Source organism: Daphnia pulex, chromosome 8 (assembly GCF_021134715.1).
Source record: "Daphnia pulex isolate KAP4 chromosome 8, ASM2113471v1".
Taxonomy (NCBI): Eukaryota; Metazoa; Arthropoda; class Branchiopoda; order Diplostraca; family Daphniidae; genus Daphnia; species Daphnia pulex.
Genome location: NC_060024.1, coordinates 10,902,071 through 10,911,432, shown reverse-complemented (window position 1 = coordinate 10,911,432; position 9,362 = coordinate 10,902,071). Strand labels below are relative to the sequence as shown.

The window sequence follows — 9,362 nt, the reverse complement described above, 5'->3', positions numbered from 1 at the left end:
ATGGAACTAAGGATAAGACTGTAGAGTTAAGTTTGGTTTCAACTTTATCAATGTAAATGAGATATGCAAATATCCTATGTAAACTACTAAGAAAGCGTTTCGCAAGACTTCACGAAGGAGCGTTCCATATGTTGCATGCTTCTTTTTTAGGAGAAGATCAAGTACTTTGGCGTAATTTTAAACGTGAACTGTAATAAGGGCATCACTAACTGTAGCGTCAGCATTCAAAGTGAAAAACGAGACGGTGCATTTTGATTTTTCTTGTGAGAATTCAAAAATGCATTGTAATTATGACATCACAATGTGGTTGTTAAAAACATGATTTGGACAATAAGCAAACACATCAAATGTCCATATATGCCACTATCGAATATATCGACTGCTACCAGTTTTCTGCAAAGCTCATCTTCATACAAATACTTGTACAATAAAAATGCAAGTTGTACTATGAAGTTTCCTCTTTTTCTTTACTATACTTGTGCTTTAGAAATCTGTAGCCTTGAAACATTTGTGCACCAGAATTTGTAAAATGACAACCAAACAGAAGCAAGTTGCGAGGCTGGACTTTCCAAGCAAATCTCATAAAAATCATCGAGTATAGTGTGAGCGCTATAACCATAAACAAAACATCATTAGGATATTAAAAAATGGAATTTGATATAAATATTTACCAAGAGTCATTTTCCCACTAATCAGTGAAACATCCTTGCCTGAATCAGCAATAGCTGCAATAGGGATTCCCCAATTTGCCACAGGTCCCCAAAAATGTGTGCTGAAAAAAAAAAGATTTATTTTAAAACTTGGAATCGTGAATATTGAGAAATCAAATTTTTGCTAGCCAATAAAATAACGGAGAATACAAATATATGAAGTAAACACTAAACATAGCTAACCGATAACTACCACAACACGACCTTCAAACAATCATGTTCCATGATCGCCTTTAAAAAAAGTCAACAAAACTCTAGGTTGGTTACGTTTAGGTTTAGTTTGCTTTAATTACCTTGTCAAATACTCCCGCATTTCTTTATTCGTCAAATAATTAATTGCGCGTTTGGCAGCCATTCTAGAAAAGAATTAACAAAAGTTCAGAGATAAACAAATGTGTGTTTTGTTGTATCTAGGCAGGCAACCACAATGCGTCTGCTTCGTGAAATCACGATTCTGGTCATCTAGCGGTGGAATTATTCCTTCAGTGGGCACCCTTCCAATTTCAAATTAACAAACCGAGTTTTTATTGCGCCAACACGTCACAGGGATTTCCTTCCTTTCGTATCGCATGACTGGTAACTATACGCGATCAAGCATTCGCATGGAATATAAAATGTAATTCAAACGTTATTTGGATACCTAATTAAAAAACGGTTCGCTATCATCAATATCTTATTGTATGGAAATCTATTTGAAGTAAGCATATACTGAAGGGTGCAGACCAGAGTCTTGTTGTCTTTTGTTTAAAATTTTTATGTATAAGCCCACACAAATTGCATTCAACAAATGAACAACATATTCAAAACAATTATTTGAATTTAAAAATAACGGTCATCGCGTACACGATTAAGGCTCTTGAAGAATAAACGATCAAATATTTCTAAAAACCTTGACAACTTCAATTTCCTACTTTCAATAGACACTAGAAAAGACAAACGGCATTGTGTGTTTTATATGCGAGCAACATATATCCAGAACCTGTGGCACTATACTACAAACCCTTGGCACATAGGAACATAACAACTTCACAGGCTTCTTATGGAACGTCATCAAAAGAGATCAGGCTCGGAGACTCATAATGCTGTGCAAATGGAAGCACGAGCTATGGGCGTTCATATCACACAAATTGCATTAAGGTCTTTTTTCACCACAAAAAACTTGTGCTTGGGAGTCAACAAACCCCATAGAACTGCAATATTTTCGACTACAACTTTAAAAGGTGTAACAAACACTCCAGCCATTAGGAGCAAAAGGAATTTGAAGATACCGAGGCGAGCAATACTGAAGGATCGACACGTACCATAAATGTACAGGAACATCCATACTCCACCGATAAAAGACACGGAAATATCGACGATCTGTCGTAAGGAAAAATTGCATTGAACGTCCGCTTTATTATGTGTCTTACTTGTAACAGAAATACTTACGTGTGGGATGGCAATGGGGCATACCGGTTTCAAAAAAAGATTGGCGGTCGTCAAAGGCATGGTAATCCAGGAATAAACACTTACCCCCAATAAAAATCGATATCTAAATCACAGAAAACGGATGTCAATAGACAAAATAATATTTATTTTAAAAAAATGTTTACGCATAATACCTAAAAGGAATGTAGGATGAGTGAGCGACTAGTAAAAGCCCCTGAAGCCAGCGCTTTCTCTGTTGTAAAAAATCCATCAAAGTGAACGGAGATTGCTCGTGCATGTCACCTTGAATAAAATCAAAAGAATAGCCCAGGCTAGCAGCGCGGATGCCAAAATACGTGTCTTCAGCTACAGAACTGTCACGGCCATTGTCGAAGGACACCTTACGTTCTGACCCCAACTTTAAAATTTTAGAAAAATTTATGTTACATAAAATGATAATTAATAAAATGATATTCATTTAATCCTAGAAACATATAATTACATGAGAAACGACAAACGATCCTTTCCAGCCTAGAATCGGCATTCGTAAAACCCGGAGTTGGAATTGAATCTTTCCCATGTCCTCAGCAACTCGAAGTGTATCGCACAATGTAGTGAACTGATTAACTATCTAGAAGAAAAAATGTTACAACAAAGGACAAGAAAAAAAGAATTCTAGCTTACCTTTCCGTGCGCATAGGTAATCAACCCTTGGCCAAACTTGTGCTTACCATTACAAACAAAATTGATTATACCCTTTACACTACTGGCAGTCAAAACAGTCTCTTCATCAAGATGAACTACCCAGTCATCATCGTTCAGTCGATTTACCTGTGATTCAAAAAATAAATTCACTGTATGAAAAATGTTACACATTTAAAAGTAGTTTACAAACAGTTGAATTTATGTTTACCCCTTTCTCCAGACAGTATTGTAGTGCTCTAGCTTTAAACATAGCTCCAGATTTAGTCTGGTAATCAACAGGTACAACCACTTCACAAGCATGCTGTGAAGGATTTAGTGATATTGATCTATCAGCTACTACTTCAACAATAAAATTCTGAAGTCCCACATTCAAACAGGTGTCAATGTTTTTTTTTACATTGTTTTGTACTAGATTAGAGTAATCTCCTCTAGTCACAACACGGAAACATATAAAAGGAACTGAGTCAGGCAATTGAATAGATTTCTGAAATAGGGAAACAAATGTTGATCAGTGTTAAAAATGTCATATAAAATAAGATTGCCTTTTCTGTAATCATTAATTACCTTAATTTGGGGATCAGCTGGAAATGGATTGAATAAAATGAATCCCAGAAAATTGAAAACAGCTTGAGGTAAGGCCAAAAGTGCCAGATACTGACATAAGTAGAGAACTAATGAGAACCAGCCATATACTTCCCATGAGCTCTTAAATGATTGTGGAGAACCATTATCAGAATGAGATCCAAAATTTGATCCATAATGGATGAAAATGGCAGTAATACCAAATAGTAGTAATATATTTCCTAAATGTAGTAAAGCCATGTTACAGCTGAGCTAACCTGTTAGAAAAATGTGATGTAGTTAGCGGACAATTCATTTAGAACGTAAACTATTTCTTACATGTGTTAGCACCACTGAAATAAGAATTTCAGAAATAAAAGGTCTTTTCATGGATTTATAAAGCAATGTTCGTCAGATTAGACCATCTTCAGCAATCTTCAGACACTGGAGGATTCAATATCTTCCAAAATCTTATCTCATATCCAACACTGAAAACCATGGAACTGTTGAATGATAGTTAAATAATTACCACGAAATTAAGTTAATACCACGAAACAAGAAAATAATCTTGTTTAATTAAATGTCTTACTGCTTCTAAAACTAATTCGAAGTAAAAATAAAAACAATAGCAAAAAGCAAAGTTTATCAACAAAAACGGTTGAAAATGAACATGAGCGCAGACAGCAGACGACGTTTAACACAGTTGCACGCTTGCACTAAATTCCTTTTATGCTCTACGTAAACGTTTTTTTTCAAGAACTACACGCTTTTACACACGAACGGTAAATAGTTACACAACAAAAAAGGAAGGACGTCCTTGGTAAACATCGTTTCTTTAGCTAATCATATAAGGGAAAATATGTATTATCGTCAACAGGGGGTGCGTAGTTAGACAATCGTAACAATGTCTCCAACCAGCCGCTCGGATTTTTGAAGCAGTTTAAATAGTTTCGCTTCTCTTTTGAAGTTTTTATTCAGCTGGCTGTGGCACACGGAAGGGAAAACGGTTCTAGTTGTCATACGAAGTTACGGACAGATAAGAGTCCTTGGGTTATGCAACCGTTACCTGGGTAATTAATTTTTCAAACGTCTAGATGACTTGTGCATATTTACTTATTTAGCAACCATTGTCATCTTGAGTCACTGATTGTCGAGTAGAGGATAACACAAATTATACACACGTATATTTGGCGCATTGCATGGGAATCGCACAATTCTATGACAAAGTCTATTAATTTTTTACTTCTTATCAATAGAAAGGAACAGCGCTTTTGAAGAGTTACGTGTAAACGTTAAATAAAGAGAAACATGTCCTAGGTACGCACATTTTGAAAAATTATTCGCTGTTCGCACTGACTAAATGTTGAGTAAATTCCTAGATCACTAATAAAATGTTAACAATATATTTTACCTCGTACGAACGGGTGCAGCTCACTTGTTGTCTTCTCTGTAACAAAAAGCAGACTGTCTAGTGTCCATAAGGACTCGGTTAGTGTTTTCCGGTTTTCCTAAAAACGGAAGTTGGGTGAATTGTTTACATTCCCCCTAATGACGCCACCACTACCGTTTTCCTCAACTGTGAGTCCCAGAAACAAACGAGCCACTTTCTCCTCTTATTCAGTTTTGAATATTCGCGGCGGCATACAAAAGCTAATACATGAATGAATGATAGGTAAAAAGAGCGCAATGGTTATCATCCTATTGGTCCAACATATTTATCTCGTGAATATTAAAATTTAAAATGTATTACACTATAATGAAAAGGGAATCTTGCATGCTCATTAAAGGTTGTAATATTTTATTTGTAATTTCTTTTTTTTATTTGACGATTTAAAGAATCCAATTACCGGTTTCACTCGACCCAATAGGTTAATCACGAAAGTAAAGAAGCAACTTCATTTCATCTTAAAGAAATATTTATGCTGACGAAGCCAACATAAAGGTGACTAGAGCCAAAAAGATTGTTCCAATCCACGGAGCCAGCTGAGGGGCTCCCGCCTGTATTATCTATTCCAGATAAGAAAAAAAGAAACGTTGACGCTGTATGTTCTTCACATTTAGCCTCACTTCGGATATTTGTTTACTCACCACGAATGAAATTCAGGTGGTTGGTGATGCAGCACATCAAACAAAACAAAAAATTAATAAAAAATGAATCAAACTTAACTAACGTTGTTCACCACTGTGTATGGAAAATTTACTTACCGCTGTTGTGGTAGTCAAAGGAGTTGTAGTAATCGAAGGAGTAGTCGAAGGAGTTGTAGTAGTTGAAGAAGTTGTAGTATTTGTAGTAGAAGAAACGGATATAACGTCCGACAAGGTCTTCACCCAAAACGTTGTAACATTTCTGACGAAAGTCGTCCTGTGCGACAGGCAGCGTGAAACGATGATACAGAAATAATAGAATGCCCGCTTAAGTTTTTGAACCATTTTCTTGAACGCAGGTTACTTACTTGAAGACAACATTCCCGTCAAATCCCGAAGGAGGAACCCATAAAAGATTGACAATCACTTTCTCTGTATTGTTAGTGTGTGTGGCTGCATTCTGCACACGCCGTGGAATTTAAAATAAGATGACAAGAACAAGTTTGATGAGTTGATATGTATGAATAAAATTGCTTTTTTACTTTTGAACCACTTAGGCAATTCAGGTAATTTGCTGGCGTGATAGCAGGTGTCCCCTCTACAATTTCGCTGAATGTACCAATTGGTGTAGCGGTGTCACCCAATGAATTATCGAATGCCATTACAAGGAAACCTAATCAATTTTAATTTAAATGTTTCTGGTGACTGGTATGAAAACATTTTGGGGACGGAAGGACAAATATTACAGAGCCAATGCAAATACAATCACCAACCTTTGAATGTCAAAATTCCGGTTGAGTTGACCAACAGAGTCAAGCGAACAGATTCATCTGGCATTAGCTGAAATGCGGAAAACATAGACGATTAGTTTAAATTTGTAAGGTAAAGTAAATTTCAAGTGTTTTGATGAATCGATTACCGTTGGAATCGTGACGTAAGGCGATGCACTAGTTTGCGGAGGTACACCATGATCTGGAGTCATGGTACCACAGGCTGCGGCAGGTGCACCGATTGGGGTGCCGCTTACCTGATTCCCGATGGAAAAAGTGAACAAAATGTACAAACATATGACTGGCGAAGCCACGATTTTTCTAAACGACATTGTCCCTAAAATTGTATTGGCAATCTAGGCCTGGGATAATTGGACTACAATTCTCAACTAATACAGTTACACGGTGTTACACGACCAATTTGCTTCACGACCAAAGGATGTTAGCAGCTGATTGTGCGTATACAGAATTTTTCAGTATCAACATACGTTAGCCTGATGATGTTACAGGTGATAAGAGATCATATAGCGTTATTTAGACCAGCGCCAGCACTAAATAACTTGTAAGATTAAGACGTATGTCGTACATGTCTTTGCTTGTATACCTATCATCGCCTGAGTACAGCCGATAAATGCAACAACATAATGCTGCGCCAGATCATAGTTAAGCTGCCAAGCAGTACCCAACCTGATAATCAGACTTTCTAATCGACCTTTCAAAAGTAACAAGGACTACATGAACTATAAGTGTGAACATTTTGACATTTCGGTTGTAGGTGGTTTCGTTTTATTAAAAAAAAACATATCATCTAGTACGGTGCCATTTTATGGTGTTGTGATCTGTTCTTGAAGTAGTTCTAGACGCAGTTGTAGCTGCTGTACCGAACCAGCACTGATAAGGATTTTTGACCGTGAATATTTAAAACCTAGTAGATTTTTAAAAGTGCCCACAAAAGTCTCAATGAACTACTATTGGTATAGATAGCAAAGCCTCACTTGAAGATAACTTCCCCGACAAAATCCTTCCGGCGGAACTTCATTACAACAGCGGAGTAACATTTTGTCGTAATTTGAATTGTTTTCAAGACAAAAGAAGAAACAAAAACCCAAGATTGCACCTCGGTTATGATAAGCAAAATGACAATAACCATTTCAAGATAACTGAACGACAAATAAGCGTCTCAGACATCCAAACTCCAAATACATTTAGAACTTTTCGATACAATTATACAAATTCCTATAGCCAGAAACAGCTGGTAAAAACCTATGCCGCCAAAGACCTTATAGTACGTGTGAGAAAAGCTTGCAGAATAACTACACACAGGCCTATATACGAGACAATGTTATACTACATTTAGACGGTCCCATTTAAAAAAAAAGTTGTCAGTCTGAGCAATCCATTTTCCAAACGCGCTGGGTTTTTCTTTCGTCTTTTAAGCGATTACGGCGGCGCCGCATAATAAATTCCCCTCTGCTGTTGCGCTTTTCTTTGCTGGCTGGCTGCTGCTGGCGGTGGTGAGAAAGATACACTGGGCGGCGCCAGAAACATCCCAGCAGCAAATCATTTCTTTTTAGAAAATAAAAACATATACTGAACTGTATATTTCTTTGGTGGGATTTCTTTTTCTTGGCCCAGCAGCACTCGCCTTTTTCTTATTTTCCCAACCACAGAGAGAAAAAGAAAAAACACGCATCGGGAGAGAGACTATATGGTGTTATATGCTAGTGCTCTGCCCTTTCTGGTTGCTGATGGTGATGCTAGCCCGCAACAACACGCACCACATACTATCTATACGCAGCCAGCAGCATGCAAGGTTTCTTTTTCTATTTGTAACCCAAACTAACACTAACCAGAGATGGCTTTTCTTCATCTTTCCTTTTATTTTTTGTGTTTTTTCTTCAACTTTTCTTTTTTTTTCTCTTGATATTCCACAACACTGACATCACGGCTGTCTATATCACGTCTTTTTCCGCGCTATTTTCCATCTGAAATTTTGGAATTACATTTTAATGAAATATTTTTAATAAAATTAATCGGCAAACACATAAACGGTCGACCCCTGGCTGTTAAAACTCCAATCCAGTTCCGATGGCAATTATCATCGTCATTGAATTTGAATGGATCACGTCGTATTACGTAATCCAGCTCAATTGAATCGTGATATCAGGAAGAATCTGAATTAGAACAGCCGGAAGATGAGAGTGTTGGTCTGGCGGGTCACGGCGTTGATATAGGTGGTGACCTCAAATATGCTGTGCTTAACAAATCTTGTAATAAAGCGTACAAGAATACAAGCCAGGAAACTTGCATCCAACAAAACAGAAACGTCCGTTTTTATCGGAAAAAAAGGAGAGCGCGCAGGTTCGCCGCTCAGACAATGCTGACGCATCCGCCGCGCCATATAGCCAACGATGAAACAGAAAAGATCCAGCGCTATGCACATAATATTAGACAGCAGCCGCAGCGACCAATCCATTTCAACCTCTCTCTCTTTTTTCTTAAAATGTTTTCTTTCTTTTGAAAATAAAATCCCTGGAACAGATTCCTTCTCTGCTTTTTTTGGGTTGCGGTTCTGGCTGTTTCATCTGCAAGGTCGGATGGAGAGTAGAAAATAAGATGAAAAATCTAAAACCCACAAGGAAAAAAAAAGAAAAGAAGAAGAGAAACATGCAACATCTACGCAATAGACCGTCGTCCGAAAAAGAAAAAAACGTCTGCCATCGTCGTTTTTTAACACAGTCCAGGCGCTAGCTTTTTTCCAAAGCTGATATCGAGCCGCGCCGGTCGGATATGGACAGGCTGAAAGTTATTTCTTCACAAAAAGCCGCTCACTCACTCACTTGCCCCCTCCTTTTTTTGTTTTTTCAGATACTACTACATATACATCAAGTTAACATTTTTACTCTGTTTTGATTGGCCTTTTAGCTGTGTGATTTAAGCACGTCAAAATCTAGAGGAATTATAAATTTTACGCACCAATATGACGATGGTTGTGCGTGCGGATCAAAAAGGTTACACTACCAGGATGTTAATCCAGGACGATAGATAACTGCTGCTGGTTTTTGCTGCTTGCGAAATTGTCTAATGAAAATGGGCGTCCCAAATTAAACATCAAGTGGTTCTA

At 37.4% G+C, this 9,362-nt stretch overlaps 3 protein-coding genes across 5 annotated transcripts; all 3 read right to left on the bottom strand.

The window, feature by feature from the left end:
- Nucleotides 1–249: 249 nt before the first annotated feature.
- LOC124199525 (mitochondrial pyruvate carrier 1-like) lies at nt 250–1,165 on the bottom strand. The gene is made up of 3 exons (XM_046595357.1): nt 1,004–1,165; nt 672–772; nt 250–609 (listed from the first exon to the last, which is right to left on the bottom strand). Exons 1-3 carry the CDS (start codon nt 1,063–1,065, stop codon nt 446–448), a joined length of 327 nt encoding a protein of 108 aa, XP_046451313.1. The 5' UTR covers nt 1,066–1,165; the 3' UTR covers nt 250–445.
- A 283-nt stretch (nt 1,166–1,448) lies between these two features.
- On the bottom strand, nt 1,449–4,961 carry LOC124199523 (beta-1,4-mannosyltransferase egh-like). Of its 3 annotated transcripts, none has more exons than XM_046595353.1 (9): nt 4,795–4,961; nt 3,723–3,886; nt 3,387–3,661; nt 3,031–3,306; nt 2,802–2,948; nt 2,620–2,748; nt 2,312–2,535; nt 2,139–2,241; nt 1,449–2,069 (listed from the first exon to the last, which is right to left on the bottom strand). In XM_046595353.1, the coding sequence occupies exons 3-9, from the start codon at nt 3,642–3,644 to the stop codon at nt 1,824–1,826; spliced, it is 1,383 nt and encodes a 460-aa protein (XP_046451309.1). In that variant the 5' UTR covers nt 3,645–3,661; nt 3,723–3,886; nt 4,795–4,961; the 3' UTR covers nt 1,449–1,823. The 3 variants fall into 3 exon arrangements, with proteins under 3 accessions (XP_046451309.1, XP_046451311.1, XP_046451310.1); XM_046595355.1 differs by lacking the exon at nt 4,795–4,961 and adding an exon at nt 3,973–4,117; XM_046595354.1 differs by lacking the exon at nt 4,795–4,961 and adding an exon at nt 3,932–4,082 and having other exon boundaries at nt 3,723–3,871.
- A 203-nt stretch (nt 4,962–5,164) lies between these two features.
- LOC124199524 (putative defense protein 3) lies at nt 5,165–6,703 on the bottom strand. The gene is made up of 6 exons (XM_046595356.1): nt 6,388–6,703; nt 6,242–6,308; nt 6,011–6,141; nt 5,837–5,928; nt 5,589–5,745; nt 5,165–5,381 (listed from the first exon to the last, which is right to left on the bottom strand). Exons 1-6 carry the CDS (start codon nt 6,568–6,570, stop codon nt 5,301–5,303), a joined length of 711 nt encoding a protein of 236 aa, XP_046451312.1. The 5' UTR covers nt 6,571–6,703; the 3' UTR covers nt 5,165–5,300.
- Between the last annotated feature and the right edge of the window lie 2,659 nt (nt 6,704–9,362).

What these genes read in the sequence shown, in the direction of transcription:
- LOC124199525 (XM_046595357.1), bottom strand. Translation starts at nt 1,065, where the DNA reads ATGGCTGCCAAACGCGCAATTAATTATTTGACGAATAAAGAAATGCGG. An exon ending in ATGCGGGAGTATTTGACAAG is followed by an intron (nt 773 to 1,003) that starts GTAATTAAAGCA and finishes TTTTTTTTTCAG; the next exon opens with CACACATTTTTGGGGACCTG. An exon ending in TAGTGGGAAAATGACTCTTG is followed by an intron (nt 610 to 671) that starts GTAAATATTTAT and finishes TTATGGTTATAG; the next exon opens with CGCTCACACTATACTCGATG.
- LOC124199524 (XM_046595356.1), bottom strand. Translation starts at nt 6,570, where the DNA reads ATGTCGTTTAGAAAAATCGTGGCTTCGCCAGTCATATGTTTGTACATT. An exon ending in CGGAATTTTGACATTCAAAG is followed by an intron (nt 6,142 to 6,241) that starts GTTGGTGATTGT and finishes AAAATTGATTAG; the next exon opens with GTTTCCTTGTAATGGCATTC. An exon ending in CTTTGACTACCACAACAGCG is followed by an intron (nt 5,382 to 5,588) that starts GTAAGTAAATTT and finishes TAGATAATACAG; the next exon opens with GCGGGAGCCCCTCAGCTGGC.
- LOC124199523 (XM_046595353.1), bottom strand. Translation starts at nt 3,644, where the DNA reads ATGGCTTTACTACATTTAGGAAATATATTACTACTATTTGGTATTACT. An exon ending in TTACCTATGCGCACGGAAAG is followed by an intron (nt 2,749 to 2,801) that starts GTAAGCTAGAAT and finishes TTTTTCTTCTAG; the next exon opens with ATAGTTAATCAGTTCACTAC. An exon ending in TCATCCTACATTCCTTTTAG is followed by an intron (nt 2,242 to 2,311) that starts GTATTATGCGTA and finishes TCTGTGATTTAG; the next exon opens with ATATCGATTTTTATTGGGGG.